Genomic DNA, 21,877 nt, shown 5'->3' on the forward strand with positions numbered 1-21,877 from the left:
TGGGAGGAGGGTATTCAGTAGTAAGTGCAGCCTACTGACAGGGAGAAGTGGTTGGCAGCTGGAGGATGGAAGGAGGGAGGACAGGGTGGTGTGGCCCGTCTCCCTCGTGCTGTCCCCATCGCAGCATGGTCTGCCGGACTCTTCACTGCTGCCTACTTTAAATGGGTAGAGACTGGTATCTGTGAATCATGTCTCTGTAAGCTTGGTGGCTCTCTTTTCAAAACTAAGTTTATAGAGACATAATTCACACACACCAATCTATATGCATTTAAACAGGAGGGGAGGAGAGATGGAGGAAGGGGGTCATGGTGTGTCCATCCTCACTGGGGGTGCGCTGCTTCTCTCTCTAGGGCATGCACCTTCTGGCAATCACAGGGAAAAAAATGGAAAGAAATGGAAAGTTTTTTGCTTGTAAGATTTTTTTATTTCTTCCATGAGTCACAGAGGGACAGTCTTGGTGCCGTGACCCACCCACAGCCAGCTCTGGCTCATGAGTATGCTTGCACCTGGTACACTAGGGAGGTCTCTGTGTGCAAGCCGGGGTCTCCCGGGCCAGCCTCACAGAGCACCATGTCTCATCGCTGCCGTCTGCCCTCTTTTTAAATAAGACTTAATCTTGTGATAGCTGAGCTTTTCCTTTCCCAGCGATTCTTCCAGTAACTGAGACTTTAATACAAATGTTGGATGACTTGGGACCAGAAATGCACTCATGTCTGATTTCTTTGGGGAATATTGCAGGCAGGGAAAGTCTCGCAGCCATCTTTGAAGGAGGTTATGCGCACTTCAGTGAGGTCCTTATCAGAGCGGACACAGCTGGCCACAGCCCTGGCCTGTGACTGCTGCTTACCCCGAGTCTGTGACCTCGATCATCCTGGTTTGTCCTCCCCACCCCTTGTCAGTGCATTTCTCGTCTCTGAACCTCGTGTCAGCGTGCTCCTAACGTATGCACAGAATAAGAGCTCTCTCAAAGAGCCTGAGTGAGGGGCGGCCGTGGTGTGGGGGTATCGAGGGGGTGCCGAGGTCCCCTGTGGTTGACTGTGTAGTTCGAGTCCTGGATCCCGTGGCTTGGAAATCACACTGGTGTGTGTGCATGCGGGCTCAAAATTCCAAATGGTGAGTGGAAGGGGCTGGGTGGCCATTCCCCGAGGGTCAATTTCTCACTTTCTTTCTCCCTGTCTCTCTCAGTAGCAAGAGCATCCCTCCTATAGGGGAAAAAAGAATCTGAATGACGGGTTGATGATGTGTTCTCTGATTTTTCTTTTTTAATTTTGCTGGAGGATATGTGCACTTGCCAGAGAGGGAGAAAGGGAGAGGGAGACAGGGAGACAGGGAGAGAGAGAGAGAGGGAGGGAGGGAGAGGGAGAGAGGGGGAGAGAGAGAGAGAGAGGGAGGGAGAGGGAGAGAGAGGGAGGGAGGGAGAGGGAGAGGGGAAGAGGGAGGGAGATCCAGAAAGCACCGAACCCCTCCTGGGGCGAGGCTGTGATGTAGGCCTGGCACTCCGGCTCTCCTCCTCCTGGATTTGGAGTGTGTATCTGTGCACTCGGTGTGTTTCTCAGCTGCTAGATCCAGGAGTCGAACCGAGCAGCTGGCCACGTGAGGTCCAGCCACCCTGGCCACCGTGCTGTTGGCTGCTGCCTGTTTTCATTATTACTATATTTCTACTTTTATTTTTATGACAGTGTCTCACCATGTCACCATCCTTCCTTGACCTGCCTGCATCTTGGGATTCCAGCCACTTGCCACCTTCCCAGCCTCCCTATCTTTGGGTCATGCCCATTCCGAAAAGTCATGACTTATTTTTCCATGCAAAAACATGTCACGACTTTTCCGACGACCCAATAGTAGTTAAACAGAGTGGGTTAGACTTGTTCCTTGTGAATAGTTTGGGGAAATTTTGGTTGCACTTGTCATAGTAAGTGTGTGAATGAATACATTCTTTCATTTTCACAGGCTGCTGCAAAACTGTAATGACGACAGTCTGAATGTTGCACTTCCAATGCGAATGCTTGAGGTGTTTTCATCCGAGAACACGTACTTGCCTGTTTTACAGGATGCTGGCTATGTGGTGTCAGTGATTGAACAAGTTTTGCACTACATGATTCAGAATGGTGAGTGTGGGAGGGTCAGAGCTGTGGGTCAGCATCAGTGTGTCTGAGCGTCACACCTGTGGGCCAGGGCCTCGCACAGGCCCAGGGCCCATGCCTCCGTGCCGTGCACTTGCCACGTGCGGACACCTTTACTCCCTGCACTGACCTTTCCTTGCCCTTGGAGGTGGTGGAGACCGATGTGCACTTTCAGAAACCACGCCAGGTCCTCTGATCTGAGCTCTCTGAGCAGTGGGCAGGCCAGGGTCTCATCACTGCAGAGTCCCAGCCGACTTGCTTAGAGAGCTAGTCTCATTAAAAAGTTATTTTCCTGTTTGTTTTAAAAGCTCTCATGTTGGTTTAGTAGAGGAGGACAGAATGTTCATTTCAGTTTTCCGACTTTGTTAAAGCTTCTATGCATTGATATGGTTCTTAAAGTAACAGATCTAAAGTTCCTCTGAACACATTAATGACATCATTTTGGGGAAATAAAAAACTATAGCATAAATATCATTCTTTTTCTTTTCATTCTTTCTTTTTTTTTTTTTTTTTGAGAGGTTTTTGCTATAGGGTTTGTGTACTCGCCAGAAAGAGAGAGATAGAAAGCGAGAAATCACCCCCCAGGGGGGATGACCATGCCACAATCCCTTCTCCTCCATTCTCCTCTCAGGATCTTGGGCACGCTCGCACACACGCCCAGCGTGACTTCAAGCCACTGGGGCTGGGACTCGAACCGCGGTCGACTACATGGGAATACAGCGACATAACCATTACGCCAACTGCTAGTCCCAGTGTAAATATGACTCTTAAAACTTAGGATCAGTTGAGCAATATAAAATTGAACATTTAAAAACCTTAGTCCCACTGCCTTCTCGGGACTTGTGGACTTGGGACCTGGTAGGCAGCCATGAAGTGCCATGCAGGTGGTGGTAGGAGGGACTGCAGGTGGTTCAGGAGAGCTGTTGGTGCTCACGGCGGTATGAGAACTTCACTTGAAGTTTCGAAGTGATGAATTAATTTGGATTATGTATAGCTAATTAATCCTCTGGATTAAAACACAAAGTTAAAGTCTTATATGTTCCAATCTTATTGTTTGGCTTAGGTTTTTAAAGAAAGTTAGTTAGTAGAGACCATAGGGCAACTACTGAGTTCAGGTAAATGGAGGGCCAGCCCGTGGTGCGGTAGTTCAGGTGGCTGAACTCCCACATGGCCAATGGTGTGGTTGAGGTCCTGGACCCAGCAGCTTGAGAAACACAAACACATCGGGCACGTATGCATGTGTGCGCCCCCGCAGAAAGATCCCAAGAGGAAAACGGAGGAGCGGAGATTGCAGTGTGGTCATCCTCCCTGAGAAGTGCTTTCTCTCTTTCCCCTTCTCTCTCCCTCTCTTCTGTCTGTTGAGCACATGCACCCTATAGCAAGACAGACAAATGAATGGACGAAAGAAAGAGAAAGTAAATTGGAACTTTTGGAATTTGATCTTTTATAAAATACTTCTAATTAAAAGTGGTCCATTGCATTGATTGGTTTATTATAAAAACTGACTGAAGGCTAAGTGTGACAATTTTTACTCTTGTTTTCTAAGAGTGAGCAAGAAAACTAAGAAATATGCATTATTTGAAATGTATCTAAAAGTAGGAAAACACTGAAAATCTTTTTTTGAATTATTTTTTATTTAACTTTATTTATTTACTTACTTCAATTTGACCAGAGAGGGACAGAGTAAGAGAGAGGGAAAATGAGAAAGCAAGCCACTAGGTCCATGGCTCAAACCACAGTTAGCCATGTGGGAGTCCAGCACCCTTAACTACCACGCCACCTGACGGCCCCAGTTATTGAAGATCTTACTCTGAAATTGCTGCTCCTAACATCTTCTGTGGTCTGGCCATTACTCGGGTGTTTTGATTACTTCCTGACATATGATGGGGGGATGGTCTTTAGGAAATTCATGGAAAATGTAAATTATGAAAAAAAACTATGCATGGATTTTCTTTTTTTTTGGAGAGGGTTTTGCTATAGGGCACGTGCACTCGCCAGACAGATAGAGAAGAGACAGAGAGACAGAAAGCGAGAAATCACCCCCAGGGGGAATGGCCATGCCGCAATCCCTTCTCCTCCATTCTCCTCTCAGGATCTTGGGCACACACGCACACGTGACCGGTGTGAGTTTAAGCTGCCGGGTCCGGGACTCAAACCACAGTCGACTACATGGGAGTCCAGCGACATAACCATTACGTTAACTGCTGGTCCCGATTTCCAAATTTTTTAAACCAACATTAAAGTTATACTTTAATTCCATTTTTCCATGCACTTTTTGGAGTACCTTTGTATTAATTCATAAAGTTTTGGCATTTTATCAATTGTAGTCTATATTGTTACTCTACTGTCAACCTAATGAAAAAGGCTAAGGCATAATAAATGAAGTGATTTATTTGAGCCAGAGCCTGGGATGGCTTGCCTAGGTAACATAGACTCCTGGCTGCTCAGAAATTCGGTCCCTGAAGTGGTGGACAAGAGCCAGCCCTAGAACAAAGAGGGGAGGCCACGAGCTGTTGCCGAGAGCTTCCGCGCACTTAGTACCACGGGCAGCAGGGTGGCTGTCCCTGACTCCACGTTAGGAGGACACTGGGACGCAGTAAGGGGGTCATATTTGTCAATCTGTAGTCCACATCACAGCTCACGAGTCATTGGAAAAGTCCTGCTGCATTTTTGCACAGAAAACAGAGGAATAGTTCATGACTTTTCCAACAATTTATAGCTTACTGCAAACTAAACATGACTTTAGGCCTGTGGCCATGGTCGGTGTGGCTGTAACCAGTCGTCAGGCTCGTGTTTAGCCCCCGGGCCTCACACAGGCTGCTCTGAATGCTGGCTTTCTTGGGACCTTACGTGCTATGATGCTTTTCAACATTTGCAGAATCACGGAATGTACTTAATGCTCTAGTCATGCAAGCAGTTAATCAACTAGATACCCATCCCGGGGTGGCCCGTGGCATATCGGTTAAGGGATCTGGGTCCTACATGGTTCTAGTTCCTGTCCTAGAATCACCCCTAAACAGGAAAAGGGATGGCAGCCTGACCAGGCCCAGCATGGGGGAGGGTATCTCCCTCTGCCTCCCTCTGACAATAAAATGAACACGTTGTTAAAAATGTCGTCTTTTTTTTTTTAACTTTATTTATTCATTTATTTATTTTTAACTTGACTAGAGAGAGACACAGAGAGAGGGAGGGTAAGTGAGATAACAGGCTACCAGGTCCAGGACTCGGACCATGGTTGGCCATGTGGGAGTGTCCAGCACCTTAACCACCATGCCACCCTCTGGTTCCCCAGAATGTGATTGTTTTTTTTAGAGAGTTTTTTTTTTTTTCTATAGGGCCGTGTGCTTGCCAGAGAGACAGAAAGAGATAGAAAATGAGAAATCATCCCCTGGTTTCTTTTTTTTTTTTTTTTTTTTTCCATGAGAGAGAGAGAGAGGCACCTGCAGTGGGGTCCCATACTGTGGTCCACCCTCCAGCCTTCCCAGCAAGCCCTGATCTTGGGTGCCCCTGTTTACAGGTTAACCAAAGGAGCGAACCGCAGTGTTCACAGTGACTCCTAGCATCATGGGGCCTGCACTGCACCATGGCTGGGTCCAATGTCATGCTTAAAGAGAGGCTTGGGTTTTTCCTTTTTCTTTTTTAAATGAATTTACATCTTTTCAGTTTTGTAGTAAAGGGACTTAAAAAAAAAAAAAAGCAAACACACTTCTCTTTATTTATTTATTCAGTTTATTATTTTAATTTGACCAGAGAGGGACAGAATGAGAGAGAGAGAATGAGAAAGCAAGCCTCCAGGTCTGGGACTCGAACTGTGGCCGGCCATGTGGGAGCCCAGCACCCTTGACCACCACTCCACCTGCCGGCCTTCCTTGGTGAGTTTCACTAGGAATAATAACTAGGTTAGAATTGGGATTTATAAAGCAGGTTTAATGAGAGTACTGCACACCCATTGTGTAGTGACCCTAAGTCAGGCACAAAGCCACGTGGAGCCAGTTTCAGAGTGTGTCCCACGTGTGCAGATTGAGTCTTACTGTGTGCACACGGAGCAGCATTCACAGACTGCACCTGCTGTGAACACGCGAATAGGATCACTGGTGAGAACCAGTTTATGCTCACTGTGGAACAAAGCACCTGTGACAGAAGGTCCGAATGAGCCTCCGGGCCTCAGTGAGGCATAAGCCGGCGACTGCAGCCGCCCACGGCGTCGGCTGCCCGGAGCATGCTGTGCCTCACGGTGGGCCAGCTGTGGTGTGGCCACCCATTCCCCGGTGTTCCCGAGTCCCTCTTGGGCAGAATGGCACAGCCAGTCAGTTGGCGCCTTGCCCTTCCTCTGGTATGCGAACCCGCTTTCGTGGTCACCGTCTTGATGGGCACATGTCTGGGAAACTAGAAATGTGTTCAGCTTGTTGATCCACCCTAATCCTGGATCATAGAAGCCATTTTTCTTTCTTTTTTGGGGCGTCACAAATGGGACTTTTGTCATTATTTAAAGTCTGTTGTTGCTGGGACATAAGAGGTCTTCCATTTCTGATTGCTGTGTTTTTTAGTAAACCCAGCACAGAGACGAAGAAAGTAACTCAGTAGTCCTGATACCAGCACGAGCTTCAGTCGTTGCCGTTCTTGACCATGGGACACATTTTGTCCCGGGTCAGATCCATGCCGTGGAAGTCAGGCAGTCTGCCCTGAATGTCCTCAGTAATGAACTTGACTTTCCTAAGTGCAGTTTCATCATTCTGCAGATCTGCAAGGCTCACTTCACACACAGCCCTTGAGGCCACCAGATGCAATGTTGGTTCCCTGAGTCCTGGTGACTAGTGTTTTCCCAGTACGCCTTATGTTGAACGTAACAGGTGTGCTCACGCCATACCAGTCTTTTTTAGAAAATGCACCAACCACTTTCTTCTTGGCTCCCTTTTTGCCGCCTTCTGTAAGGTGCGTACTCTTGCCAGCTGCCGTGGTGCTACTTGGAGAGCCAAAAGGCAAACCACTTTTTTTGACTTACCGTGCCTGAGGCTTCTGTTAAGCTGCACACCCAGAAATCCCATCGAGGGCTTGGGAAGCCGGGGCCCCATGCCGCGGCGCAGTGGTGGTCTCTGCCCTGCAATGCCAAAAGCCTGCTCGAGCTTTCCGACCGCACAGCTGGCTGCCAAGATGGCGCCGCAGAAAGACAAGAAGCCTGAGAGGTCAGCCTGGAAGTTTAATGTGGACCTTACTCATCCAGTAGAAGGCGGAATTTTTGACTCTGGAAATTTTGGTACCTTCCCTAGTAAATATCTAGGGTTTTCTTCCCTAGTTTTGCATTTTTTCTGTTTTAAAATAGGAACAGTTTCTGCGGGAAAAGGTTAAAGTCAGTGGGAAAACTGGGAACCTTGGAAATGTAGTTCACATTGAATGCCTCAAGAATAAAATCACAGCTGTTTCTGAGAAGCAGTTCTCTAAAGGTATTTGAAATACCTTACCAAGAAATACCTGAGGAAAAACAACTTTCGTGATTGGCTTCCTGTGGTAGCATCTGACAAGGAGACTTTGAACTTCATCACTTCCAGATCAGTCAAGATGAAGAAGGGTCAGAGTCTGAGGATTAGTTGAAGCCTGGCCTTATGGGGCGTTGCTTACTAAGTAAAGCATGCTGGGTACATGAGGGAGAATCATCTGCAAATAGACATTTAGTTTATTAATGAGTAAAAGTCACTGCTTGTAAAAAAAAAAAAAAGAAGAAGAAGAAGAAGAAGAAGAAGAAGCCTGCTGGAGATGAGAGTTTGGGTCTCTGCTGGGGCCTGTGCAGGTGTGTGTCCCAGATCCTGCTGACCCAAGCAGAGTGTGTTGTGAGACCCTGTTGAGGGGCTTATCGTCTCTCCCCCTATTTCTCTCTCTCTCTCTCTCTTTTTTTAATTGAAGGAAAAGAACAAAGAGAAAACTAAAAATGAACGTTCAGGAGAATTTAGTAAAGATCATAAAAGTGGTTTCTGCTTACATTTGCGTGGCCTCAGCTGAGTTACCTGCTGGATGCCCAGATCGTGGCCTCCAGGAGTGCTTCCTGTGCAAGAGGGTTAAGAACCCTGGAGAAGTGGCTGATTGCAGGTGCAGGGCCAGGAGGCAGGAGGCAAGGCAGGGACTGGCTCCCAGAGCTGGGGGCTCCTAGCAGCCACTCCAGGTCTTGAAGGGCCTGCCCTCTCCTCAGGACTCGGGGGGGAATGTGAGGACCACAAGTGCAGATCGGGGTGTTGAAATGCATGGATCCAACATGGTATTGACAGACCCCCAGGGTCACTGCACCACGACGGGGCTCCCAGGGAAGGCCCTCAGTCCATCCCTGAGGCTGCCCTGTGCCCATGCTTTTGGCCGGCTGACTCGGGAACAGACTGGCATGAAAACTGGCGAGGGTTCTTCTGTCTGTCTGTCTCTGTTTTGGTCTTGTGTGTAAAAAATTCAGTTTTTGTTTTTGTTTTTTTTTTAAAAAAACAAAAACAAAAAAAACCCTAAAACCAGTTGAACGATTGGGAGATGCTTAGGAGTCAAGCAGAAGATCACAGTATGGGATTCTGGGACTGGTCACGCACACCGCTAGGTCATCAGGGTAGTCGTGACACGCTTTTCTATAGTTTTCTATGCAAAAATGCGTTGTCGGACTTTCCCGACGACCCAGTAGTTAAATGAAATGTATAAAACGAGAGGGTCAGCAGGTGGCATGGTGGTGAAGGCGGCGACTTCCCACATGGCTGACACCATGGTTTATGTCCCGGATCTGGCGGTGGAGAATCAGCTGGGCATGTGTGTGCATCCCCAAAACCCTGCGGGGAGAATGGAGAAGGGACTGTGGCCTGACCATCCCCCGGGGGTGACTCTCACTTTCCCTCCCTCTGGCTATGTTGAGTGCACACACCCTGTGGGAAATACTATTAAAAAAAGAAGAGAGGTCAGCAGATGGTTTAATGGTTACATGGCTGAATTCCCACCTAGTTATGTATGTAACATGAGATAATTGGAGACCTGAACACTGACTGTAAAAGATTTAAGAGAATTACTGTTCTTGAAGAATTATTTTTAATTTTTTTTATTGTTGTTATTTTTACTTCTAATTTGACCAGAGAGAGAGAGTGAAAGTGATAAAGCAAACTGCCAGGTCCAGGACTTGAACCATGGTCGGCTATGTGGGAGTCCAGCACCTTAACCACCACACCACTTGCTGACCTTCAAGGGGATTACTATAAATGGTTAGCTATCATAATGGTATTTTAAGAATCGAGTTTCTACCTTTTGATCGTGTATTGAAGTGTTAACTCTTAGACTTGCATCCAAAGGAGTGGGTATGAAAGATGAGTTGAAGCTGGTAACTGTCGACGCCGAGTGTTGGGCACAAGGGTGATTCACTGTTCTGTTGCTTACGTATTTGTTCCACGTTTTCCTTAATCGAAGAGTTAGCTTAAATTTGGACCTGTAGAGATTTGTAAAAAGCATTTAAACACTGAGATCTTTTCTCATTATAGGAAAGGTACTGAATTTAAAATGTGTTTTTCCATTCTTTTAGGGTATTATAAGTCTCTCTATTTGTTGATTAACAGCAAGCTTCCATCAAGTATTGAACACTCTGACCTATCTCGAGTTCCTATAGCAAAGACTCTGCTGGAGAATGTCCTGAAACCATTGCACTTTACATACAGCTCCTGTCCAGAGGGCGCCAGGTGAGCGTGCAGCAGGGGCACCGGCTGTGTTTCCTCACGAGGTCTGGCCCTGCACCTTCCTGCGGGGGCTTCCGTACATGGACTTGAGCGCCCAGTCCCGCTTTATTTGGTGACTTAGTGCACAGAAAGGTGGGCTTTCTGTGCCCTGCGCCCTGCCACCGCCCATGACTGCGTAACCTGTGTACCTCCTACCTTAGATATTGCAGTACCCAGGGGCGTTGCAGGGAGCTGCAGATACGCTAGAGTCACCTCGCAGAGGCGGAAGCTTACGTTCATTTTGGACTTACCTGTCAATAGCTGGTGTTAAATGATTAACTTAGTTAATTTAGGATAGTAGAGTATTTAAAAGATAATTTTGAAAGATGATTTTGGGACTGGCAGGTGGAGTGGTCGTTGGGGCACTGGACTCCTTCCCACATGGCCGACCACAGTTCGGGTCCTAGACCTGGTGGCTCGCTTTCTCACTTTCTCCCGCTCTCTCTGTCCCTCTCGGGTCAAATTAAAATAAATAAATAAAGTTAAATAAAATAATTCTTTAAAAAAAAAAAAAAACAAAGAAAGATTATTTTAGGGGCCGGCAGGTGGCGTGGTAGTTAAGGGCGCTGAACTCCCACCTGGCTGATCGCAGTTTGAGTCCTGAACCTGGCGACTTGCTTTCTCACTTTCTCTCTCTCTCTCTCTCTTCCTATCTCTCCTGCTCTCTGGTTAAATTAAAATTAATTAATTAATAAAAGTAAATAAAATGGTTCTTTTAAAAAGAGAAAGGTCATTTTAATCTGTTCTTTTATGACTATATTTTGGTTTTGCAGAAACTTCCATTTCCCTTTTTCAGGCAACAAGTTTTCACAGCCTTCACGGAGGAGCTCCTGGCAGCGCCGTTCACAGATCAGATTTTCCATTTCGTCGTCCCGGCCCTGGCGGACGTACAGACCGTCTTCCCTTACGAGCCCTTCCTGAATGCGCTGTTGCGAGCGGAGAGTGGGTCTTCAGCAAGGAGTGCTGGGGCCCCGCGACTCTTCTATTTTGTTCTAACTGTTGGCGAAAATTATTTGGGTATGAAATAAAGGGTGTGTCTTCCGTGAACTCATACACAGTTGTGTTAGCAGCTTGGCCCAGGGAAGGACATGCACTGGCAACTGTCAGGTTGTAGAGACGTTGGTCTCTAGCGTGCAGGCGTCTTGGGCGAGAATTTGCTGAGGACCAGTCTGGGCCATGTCCCTGGAGAAAACTTTGAGGCACAGTGAAAAAGTCATAAGGCCCTGGGGCTGGTGGTCAGCGTGGTAGTTATGGCACTGACTCCCACGTGGCCACCGTGGGTCGAGTCTTGGCTCTGGCTCCCTCGTGGCCACCATGGGTCGAATCTTGGACCTGGTGGCTTGTTTTCTCAGTTTCCCTCTCCTCTTCTCTCCTTCTGGTGAGTGCACATGCTCTACAGCAAATTTTTAAATAATTTTAATAAATTAAATAATTTTTAATAAGCAATCAGAAGGCCCTGATCCAGCTCACCTGCACAAACTCGTGTGTGGTCAAACAGGACTCGGTGTAACAGGAGACATTCTTCCTCCGGGAGATTCCATGAGTTTTAGGTGCTCTGTGTTTAGAATTTTTAAAGTAGTAACCTCTGGTTTGTAATACCTCTCTCGGGACAAGAAACGTGATACCTGGGAGTCCATCTTAAAGGGAACCTCTACGCGGAATGTGTTGTGACTGACTGTCTCCCCTAGGGGCGCTGTCGGAGGAAGGCTTGCTGGTGTACCTGCGAGTGCTGCAGACGTTCCTCTCTCAGTTACCTGTGTCCCCTGCCAGTACGAGCTGTCAGGATTCGGCCAGTGACTCTGAGGAGGAGGGTGACGAAGCCAACAAGCCCACGAGCCCTGTAAGCTCTGCGTCCTAAGGCTGCAGTGCAGCCCAGCCCCTGTGCTCAGGGCGCTTCCCTGCTGTCTGTCCACCTGTCGCTCTCGTGCCACGCCGGCTCACTGGCATTCCCATCAGGCTCTCGGCAGCCATTGGGAATCCCTTCCGCCACACCTTTCTCTGTACCTGGAGGTGTCTGTGGAGGTGTATAGTAGCGTGAGGGCTTTTATGTAAAATCAGGCCATATTTTATAGTCATTACTGAGGATTTAGTTCCTGGAAGTAAAATTGTTGGGTCAGAGGTACCAACACCGAGTATCTGTCTTTTACTCATTTCTGCTAGTTCTGTCGAGGGTGGTTATGACTTCCTTATAAAAGAGTTGTAAGTCGTCTCTCAGCCGTCACCTTGAGGCCCCCCTCCCGCACTCGAGTGTATTATATCTTGCAAGGAGTAAGCTTTAAAGTGGCGCACACCTTGTGGGATGTATCTGCTGGTCATGTTTTTTCACGTTCATGAAACGGCTCTAGGTTGTTAAGTACTTTTTTGTTAGGGAATTTCATACTTAATACCTAGTCCCGAAGTATCCTTGAAAGTGGCTCAGGTTTTCCAGGTGAAGTGGATTTTCACAGTGTGGTGACATTGAAAGGTGTGTTAGTACTGAATCTTTGGGTTAGCACAGCTTCATGGACAGACAGTAACAACATTAAGGAAAGGAAAACAGATTCTTCATTGCCGGGGTTTACCACATGGAGAGGGGTTGACTGTGAACCAGGGAACAGAATTTTTTTATGGCTACTACAACTGTCACATCTGTCAGAACTTGAAAGTTGTGCCTCAAAAATAGAAATATGCTGCTGCAGGGCCACAAAGTGGAGGTTGGTAGAGAGTTTATTTTTTAGGGGCTGGCGGGTGGCATGGTGGTTAAAGGCGTTGGATTTACACATGGTCGGCTGCGGTTCAAGTCCGGACCTGGTGGCTTGCTTCCTCACTTTCCCTTTCTTTCTCTCCCTGTCTCTCTCTGGTCAAATTTAAAAATAATAATAGCAACAAAAAAAGGAATTAAATAAAATAAGTCTCTTATTTTTTAAAGAAAGTGTATTTTTTAATACTTAATTACCTTCCAGAAGCTAGATGTGAAGCTAGATAATTTGTTCATACATGTTATGTTTCATGTTCACGTGATGACAAGGCTGTGGGCAGTGGGCGGAGCACGGCAAGTGTGGGCCTCTGCCTTGCTTGCTTGATGGGCTTATTGGGAATCACTTCCTGCAGCCTGCTGATATTTCTGTCTATAGAAAACGTTCCTCCGTTTTGTTTTGCTTTTTAATACATAAGCGTTTTAAAGTCTTTTTGTTGTGTAACTTTACACTTAGGATTTTTTTTTTCTTCCTTTCATTTGTTCTCTTTATTTTCCCTTACTTTGGGGATTGCTCTGCCTTCCTGTCCACATTTGGGTCAAGAGCTCATGGCCCCTTGGGAGCAGGTGTCACTGGGTCTGGCTCCATGCCATTCTCTGCGTCTCTCTGTTTATGTTGCCTTTTCTTTCCTAGGATGCTCAGCACGGTGAGCCTGAGTGGCGTGTGTGAGATTTCTCAGGGCCAGAGTTCACCCTGTACAAACGTCAGGTCTCTGTGTGACTGCACACTTACTCACGTGCGTTTTATTCGCAGTGACGCACTGTAGAGATAGTGCTAGCACAGTGCTCCACGGCCCCTGGCAGGATGTGTCTTAGAGATCCAGGTGTCCCAGGTACCGGTTATTACTTAATCTCTGAAGCAGTATTTTATTTGGTATAAGTTACATAAATTGTACTCATCCAAAACAGTACAGTCAGCAGTATTCAATGTTATATATGTTCATCAACACACATCCACATCGGTGAAAAATGCGATCTTTGTTTAAAACCTAAATGAGCACGCGAAGATTTTACTCAGCGATTTATATCTGAGAGAGAAATTAAGTTATATAAAAAATAGATTTATTTTATTTATCCTTTTTTTATTTTTCTTTTTGAAGAATTTTTCATTTTATTCATCATTATCATTTTTCAATTTGACCAGAGAGAGTGAGAGGGAAAGTGAGAAAGTTAATTGCCAAGACCAGGACTCAAACCATGGTTGACCATGTGGGAGTCCAGTGCCTTAACCACCATGGCATCTGCTGCCTCCCATCTCCTTTGATTTGAGAAAAACAAAAACAAAAACAAAAAACTTTCAGGCTGGCTCTAGAGCCTGGTAGCAGCCGGGCTCTGGGGCGTGTTTTTTAGGCCAGCCATACCCTGCATAGCCCACCGTGAGGGTCAAGTCCCGGATCTGGTAGCCTGAGAAATACGGGGTGTGTATATGAGTGTGCGTGTGTGTGTGTGTGACCAAAATCATCTCAGAACAGGGAGCCGGAGAAGGAGGGCTTGCAGCCTGACCATTTTCCCTCGGGTGTGCCTTCTCTTCTCGCTCTCCATCTCTCGGGCAAGTACGTGTGCCCTCTAGCAAAAATAATAAAATCTTTCATGTTTTCTCTTACTTTGCTTAAACTGCTTCAAATACTGTACAGCAGAGATGTCCCCAGGCGGCATACAGCCTCACTACCTGCTGCTGTAGCACACTTTGGTCTCTGGAGCCAGTGGGAAGTCAGTGCTCGCAGTCCTGTGCTGTCGTGCTGGCTGACTGGTGCCAGTGTGGCCGGGGACTCCGGAGAGTTTCAGGACCCCTGAACGGTGTGGGAAAGTTCGCTGAAGCAGGTAGTTTGTAGATACTACTTTGCACTTGGAGAAGAGCAAAGTTTCATGTTGTTAGTAGGATGGAGGCAAGTTCCAACAGTGTGTGGTTAACTAGATTCATCTTCCTGATGTGTTTTAGGAGGATGGCAGACTGTCGACACCTTACATAACAGAGGAGTGTCTGAAAAAGCTGGACACGAAACAACAGACCAACACGCTGCTGAGCCTGGTATGGCGGGATTCGGCTAGCGAAGATGTGTTCACGGTGATGGCCTCTGTCTGCCACACGCTCATGGTGCAGCACCGCATGATGGTGCCCAAAGTCAGGCAAGTGCGGGCAGGGTGCCGGCCATGGCCGCAAGCTTCCCCCCTTCTCCTGCCGGCTGGAGTCTGGGTCTGCTTTATCTGCTGTTCTTTGATGGACTGTGATATAGAATACTACGCTGTCCGTGCGTTTCCAGAAAATGAAGATTCGTTCCTTTTTTAAAGTTGACACAACTTTCCCTGGCCTAAGAGGCTCTGAAGTGCCCTGCATGTGATTGTTCACAAAGCTAGTGAGCGTGAGCGTCTGTCCCTGTACACCTGCTAGGTGAGAGTGCGTCTTAGCCACCCGTGTGGAAGTTGGACTTGGGCCAGCCCCTGGAGCCCACATGGCAGTCGCACAGTCTGAGTCTTATTCCTGGTGGCTTGAAAAGCATGCCAGGCATGCGTGTGCCCAGATTCCTGGAGATGGGACTGTGGCACGTTAGCCATCCCCTGCTGGAAGGTTCTACTCCCCAAACACCTGCACCCACATATATACACACACCCTCCACCACATTAAAGAGAAAATGTTGGGCTTTTACCTGCATTACATGTTTTTTAGTTTTTTTCCAAAGTACTGTCTTTTATAAGATTGCCTTTGATAATGTACTCTTGCAAGTAAATTTTTGTTTTTCAAAAATTTGAAATAAACTTTCGATTGAGACAAACAAAACATACAAGTTAAAAGTGGCTAAGTTTGTGTGCCGGCAGGTGGTGTGGTGGCACTAGACTCCCACGTGGCCAACCATGGTTTGAGTCCTAGACCTGGCAGCTTGCTTTCTCACTCTCTCTCTCACTCTGTCCCAATCTGGTCAAATTTAAATAAAGAAAGAATGAATTATGTTTTTTAAAAAAGAAAGTGGCTACTTTTTGTTTAAGTTGTTGTGATCATGACCTATTTTCTGTCCCTATTTTGATGGAAAGTTTAGTGGTGTCTTGAGAATTTAATTTTAAAAATATTCAACTGGATTCAGTGCAGAAACTATGTAGGGAGTCTACTAGAGCCCAAGGGAGTGCCACCACGCAGACGCAGGGGCAGAGAGCATGCCAGGAGCAGGCCCTGTGGCTCCCACGGCCCTGGAGGGCGCTGGGAGTCCAGGAGGGGGTCATTGGGGATGGGGCAAGAGTGGCTCTGTTGCTCAGGGAAGCACTTTGTTTCTTTTTTCTTTTAGAGAGAGGTTTTTTGCTATACGGTGCGTGCACTCACCAGAGAGACAGCAGCAGAAAGCGAGAAATCACCCCCCAGGGAGGATGGCCATGCCGCAATCCCTTCTCCTCCATTCTCCTCTGGGGATCTTGGGCACGCACGCACATGCGTCCGGCGTGAGTTTAAGCCACCGGGTCTGGGGAACCGTGGTTGGCTCTGTGGAAGTCCAGCTGTGTAGCCATTAGACTGTCTGTTGGACTCCCACGTGGCCCACAGACAGCACTCTTTGAAATGGACTGTGGGTGAGGAAGGGATCAGCATCAGCGTGTGCAATGGCCTCGTAAACCCCGATGCCGCCACCTGACAAGGTGCCACCTGATGAGGTGCCGTCTTGGCTTGCTGGTGTTCACTGCCATGGGCGGGAGGGAGCATCCGTGGGAGCCCGCGGTCCCTGGACCAGGCCGTCACTCTCTCTAGGCTGACTGAGGGGAGTGGGAATGCGATCGGAGGACCCTGGAAGCTAGGCGGACACTGGTGCCCGTCGTGGTGCAGGTCCGCGCTGTGGGCAGTGCTGGCGGGCTTCACGGGCCCCAGTGCCCTGGCCTGGTCACCTGGCAGACGCTCTCCCGGAGGGTGCTGGTGAGGGTGCCGGTACCAGTGCAGCACTTGCTTCCTCTCGGCACCAGCGAGGAGCGTGGGGGCGGAGGCGCGTCAGATGTGCGTGTTGAGTGCTTTCCCCGGCCATGACGGGGCCATGACTGGGCGGTTGGCTTGTGTTCACTGTTGTGGCTTTGTCTGCTTTCCCTTTATCTGCTAGAGAAGCCTTTAAAGGTGATTCGTATATACCAGGCTGATGACTCCTTCTGGATCCCTCTTTGGCTGATGTTAGTCCCTCTAATTTTCACATTGGGATTTGCAGTTTCTAAATTTTGTTTGGTATTGGGACCAGCAGATGATGAAATGGTTATGTCGCTGGACCGCCATGTTGCCAAGTCTGGTTCGAGTCCCAGACCCGGTGGCTCATGCTGGATGCGTATGCGTGAACGCCCAAATCCTCAGGGGAAAATGGAGGAGAAGGAGTCACAGCGTGGCCATCCTCCGGGGGTGATTTCTCGCTTTCTGTCTCCAGTGAGTGCATGTTCCGTATAGTGAAAATCTCTTAGAAAAAATTTTTGTTGATTATCAGGATATATAAGATATATAAGAAGATGGAAGCCCTTTTATTAGGCTAACTGCTGGTTCCCAGATGGAAGCCCTTTTTTACACTGTTAGAGTAAGATTTCCAAAATAGATGTTTACATGAAAGAAGGAAGATAAAGAACAAAGTAGATATAACCTACTTTTTGTGTAGAAAAAGTTAGAAAAAAATAAGAATGTAGCTTGTGTTTGCATAAGGAAATTGGAAAACATGTATAGAAAACCCCTCACAGTTACACTCGTGTGTGTGGGTGTGCTGGGAGGATGGGGGGAGCAAACTTTTAACTGTACTAGTTTTCACTCTGGAGTTTTGGATTAGGTGAAGGGCAGTTTTTTTTAAATTAGTTAACTAATAAATGTGTTGCCAGCTCTTTTCTGAGAGAACATTTTTGTATTTCGCCATTGGACTTCGAAATCCAAGTAGATATTTTGGGGGAGCGTATGTCCTTTATTGTGCTTACCCACTAGAGTGGGTGTCATGTCTGGACAAAACCAAACGTTTGTTGCTGTAATTTCTGCATCACAGTTAAAGTCCAAGCAGATTTTTAAAAAACCATCAACTCGTTCAAAACCCACTACTTTGGAATCAATCGCTTCTTTGAAGCCAGAGTAACACTTAATGTGGTTAAGACTTGAGTGCAGAAATTTGGCTGGTCGTAAAGCTAATTAAACTGCCAACTTGCTCAAATAGAATTACAAAAGGCAGGATTGTGTTTTCCACAGAGATACAGTCTCCTGGAGTCCCCCACACTGGACGGCTGGTAGAGTGCTTAGAGTCCCACGGCGGTGAGGAGTCCGGGCGCCCGTTAGACAGTCTCGTGCTGTCCTTCCTTCCCAGTCAGAGATTGCGGGTGTGTGGGATAACCCACCACCAGCAGGTGTAGCCTTGAGGAGAGTCCCATTCCTCATCTCCACCGACAGCAAGTTGCCAGTGGCGAGGAGTAGTTCACTTTACCTTGAAGTCTCCTGATGCATTTCCTGCCAGCTTGAGTCCTCTGCGGTGAGGCACTCCAGGATTGCAGCGCTGTACACAGCAGCCGCCGCCTCCACGTCCAGGCTGGTGTCAATGAGTTCGGCCCACCGGGCCCTGTAAGCCGGCTCTCTGCGAGCAGGACCGTGCCTTCGTCTGGGCCTTCCCGACGTCCTGCCCAGCCTTACCCCGGCCATTTCCCATTCTGCTGCAGCTCACATGAGCAAGGTGGGACAAGGGCTAGTCGGACGCACAGCAAGAGCCCACTGGCTGCTCCTCCGCCCTACTGTTCACACTGCCAGTACAAGTAGAATTTGGATATAAAGTTATTTTTTCTGGCACCAGCAGATGGCATAATGGTTATGTTGCTGGATTCCAACATAGTCGACTGCGGTTCAAGTCCTGGACCCGGTGGCTTGAAACTCACTCCAGGTGTGTGTGCATGCGTGGCTAAAATTCCCAGAGGAGGAGGGATTGCATTGTGGCCACTCCCAAGGGGTGATTTCTCACTGTCTCTTTGTCTCTCTGGTGAGCATATGCGCCCTATAGCAAAAAATCTATCAAAAAAATTTTTTTTCCTTAAATATATGTACATTTGCTCTTTTGAAACGCAGCTGAGTACAAAATGGTTGTGTTAGTGGGAATCGGGGAGGTTGAAGGCACTGCTCCAGTGTCTAGAGACATGTAGTCAGAAAGGACAGTACTGGGAAGGAATTTAAGGTAGCCACGTCGGGAAGCATTTGACTCTAGCCCCAGCAGACTTGCCGTCCCTGCTGGGCACCGTCTGCCCTGCCGACTGGCAGGGGTTGCGCTGTGAGGTGACTGCCACCTCTCACGCCTGCCCTCAGTCGCGTCTCACATTGCTGGGCCAGGAGGGCCTTTGGTTCTCCTTGCCCTGCGTGACTGGGACCTGCCTCCTGACCCTCTTCTGCCTGCTTTCTTTCTTCACAAACGCTGCTTTCTCGAGAATCTTTGACTTGGGTTTCCCCTCTGTTCATGGATTCTTTATGTCTCAGTGTTTCCTAAACGTCGTCTTTTCCTCTCTGGCCTTTAGTCCTCCTTTTCTTTCAGTTGATCTGTTTCATGTGAGTGGTGCCAGCCATCCTCTGATGACGCCCAGGTTTGCCTCTCTAGTCTACATGACTTTGTGGAGCTCCAGACTCCCATTCCGTCCTCCCAGGCAGGTGTCTTCTGGGACCTGCCGTCAGGTGCGTTACACACTGTCCAGATTAAGTCCAGCATCTCCTTCCGCGAGCCTCCTCCCTGTCCTGCTGCGAGCAATCCCGCCGTCACCTTGGCTGTCCCTGCCCAAAACCAGGAGTGGCAGTGTCCTGCTTGGTGGCCACCAGGGACCCGCCACCTTCAGTTCAGTGAGCACGCCACAGACTGAGTGTTAGGTGTCCAGGTGTCCAGGTGCCCCGCAGCCTCGGTGGCCATTGGCTCCCGTGACAGACAGCGCAGGTTAGGTCGTGTCCCTCCTCACGGCAAGTTCAGGTGGGAACCTGTCCCCCGACCTTCCACGCTTACTTTCAGCCCACCTAGACTGTCAGACTGATTCTTACTGCCACGTCTTGACAGAGTGAATTTCGAAATAGTCATCTAGTTCTCATTATTTCATCCTCTAGCCATGATTGTTTCATCATGTAATCCTAATTATTTCATTCTCCTGCTTGAACATCTGCCAGTGGATCTCCTTTGCTTCAGGAAAAAATCCACATCCCTTCGATTATTGGTGTGTGCGGTGCCCTCCCACCGTCCGGCATTTGCTTACCTTATCTCTACCACAGAACACTGTGAGCCTGGCTGCGCCTGTGCCTCGCGTGTCCCTGTCAGGCTTGGCTCGTGGTCTGGTGACAGATCTAAATGCTTCGAGACCATTTTAAAGGGAGCGTTTGAGGGAGGAGAAAGACGATGGCATTATCCACCTGTAGTTGGATTCATGTAACTGAACCAGAAGGCAGAACAGGTCATTTTTGTTTCAGTGCATGCTTTTTCCCACCAAAAAGCGACACAGTGAACCAGCTGCATTGTGTTCTATGGGGTCGCTGTCACCCTGCCGTGTGGGCCCTGGGAGCACTCAGGTGGGGTCTGTGTCACCCTGCTGTGTGGGCCCTGGGGGCACAGTGCTGTCCCGTGTGCTCTGGGAGCACTCAGGTGGGGTCTGGGTCACCCTGCCGTGTGGGCCCGGGGGGCACAGCGCTGTCCCGGCCCTGGGAGCACTCAGGTGTGTTGTAATGAGGAGGACTTTTTAGCTCCTGGTTTTTAAGCTTATATGTTATTCTCTAGTAATATTTGGAATAAAACGATTGTACAGGTGACTTCAATGGAGAAAAAAACAGGTTGTGTTCCACTGTATATGCACAGTTAGATATTACATGTGATTATGTGTTTGAAAATAAGTTTTTATAATATTTGAGATCATACATTTAGGACTTACCTGGAGGAAAGTAAATACCTTTATGCACGGCATTTTTGTTTTTCATTTTGCTTGAGGGTCCGTGTGCTCTTTAGCGAGATGGAGAGGGAGACAGCATCCCCGTGCACACACCCTCTAGCAAAAACAAAAACAAATTGTACTATATTTTATGAAGTTCAAGTACGATTGATGAGCTATTAAATATTTCATTGCAGATAACATAATTATTTTATTATTAAAACTATTTTTAAATACGTAAGATTATATGAGATACTATTTTTTTTTCTTTTAGAGAGATTTTTGTTATAAGGCGTGTGTGCTCGCTGGAGAGACAGAGACAGAAAGCAAGAAATCACCCCCAGAGGGGATGGCCACCCCACGGTCCCTTCTCTTCCACTCTCATCTTGGGGTTTGGGCATGTGCACACACGTGCCCGGCGTGTTTCAAGCCACCAGGTCTGGGACTCGAACCGCAGTTTTCATGTGGGAGTCCCACAACGTGACCACTACTCTGTCTTCTGGTTCTGATAGTACTTTTTATTTATCTTTATAAAAGAGTACAGCTAACTTTGTTTTGTTACTGATCTTCTCTTTTGGTCAGAATTTGTTTAGTTCTACTATTTTCACATTACTTTATTTGAAACCTTTTTTTTTGGGGGGGGGGGGATAGGGTGCATGCACTCACCAGAGAGACAGAAAGAGAAATCAGCCCCCGGGGGGTTGTCCACTCTACAATCCCTTCTCTTCCATTCTCCTCTCCGGGATATTGAGCATGTGTGCCCACGCCCAGCGTGAGTTTTAAGCCACCTGGTACAGGACTCGAGCCATGGTTGATTGTGTGGGAGTCCAGCAACATAACCATGCCATCTGCTGGTCCCCACATATTAAATGAAATGTGGTATTTCTCTTTCAAGTACAGTGACTACAAAGGAAAGGGAACTTAAGACGACAACAATCAAACCTGTTTCGTGTACAGATTGGGGGAATCCAAAAACACCACAGTCTTTTCAAACAAGTTTGCTGAGTAACAGTTCTCATCTTTACTGTTAAAACAGTCTTCCCATTAAAAAAAGACATCATTTGATTTGTAAAGCCTATTCCCCCCCCCCAGTTTTTATTTTATTGTCTTCACTTAGAAAGTGTAAATTTGTAAGAAAGTAACAAATTTTGTTATGCTATAAAAATCTGTGTCTAGGGGGCCAGCAGGTGGCGTGGTGGTTAATGCTCTGAACTCCCACATGGTCAACCATGATTCGAGTCCTGGCTTCCTTTCCTATTTTCCCTTTTTCTCTCTCTGTCTGGTCAAATTAAAATAAATAATGATGATAATAAAATAAAATAATTAAAAAAAAATCTGTGTTCAGAGGTTAGTAGGTGGCATAGTATTTAAAGTGCTAGATTCTCACATGGCCAGCCATGGTTCGAGTCTTGAGCCTGGAGGCTTGCTTTCTCATTTTATCTTTCTCTCTC

General features: G+C 47.5%; 1 protein-coding gene across 1 annotated transcript in view; it reads left to right on the forward strand.

The window, feature by feature from the left end:
- The window catches only part of UBE3C (ubiquitin protein ligase E3C), a 112,835-nt gene that overhangs the window by 18,285 nt on the left and 72,673 nt on the right, over positions 1–21,877 (forward strand). Inside the window, exons 6-10 of the mRNA XM_006143828.2 lie at positions 1,951–2,108; positions 9,652–9,805; positions 10,638–10,858; positions 11,530–11,681; positions 14,515–14,702. Coding sequence (XP_006143890.1) covers positions 1,951–2,108; positions 9,652–9,805; positions 10,638–10,858; positions 11,530–11,681; positions 14,515–14,702 — 873 coding nt within the window. The remainder of the gene's footprint in view (positions 1–1,950; positions 2,109–9,651; positions 9,806–10,637; positions 10,859–11,529; positions 11,682–14,514; positions 14,703–21,877) is intronic.

Source organism: Tupaia chinensis, unplaced genomic scaffold (genome assembly GCF_000334495.1).
Source record: "Tupaia chinensis unplaced genomic scaffold, TupChi_1.0 Scaffold000110_1, whole genome shotgun sequence".
In the NCBI taxonomy this organism is placed as follows: domain Eukaryota; kingdom Metazoa; phylum Chordata; class Mammalia; order Scandentia; family Tupaiidae; genus Tupaia; species Tupaia belangeri.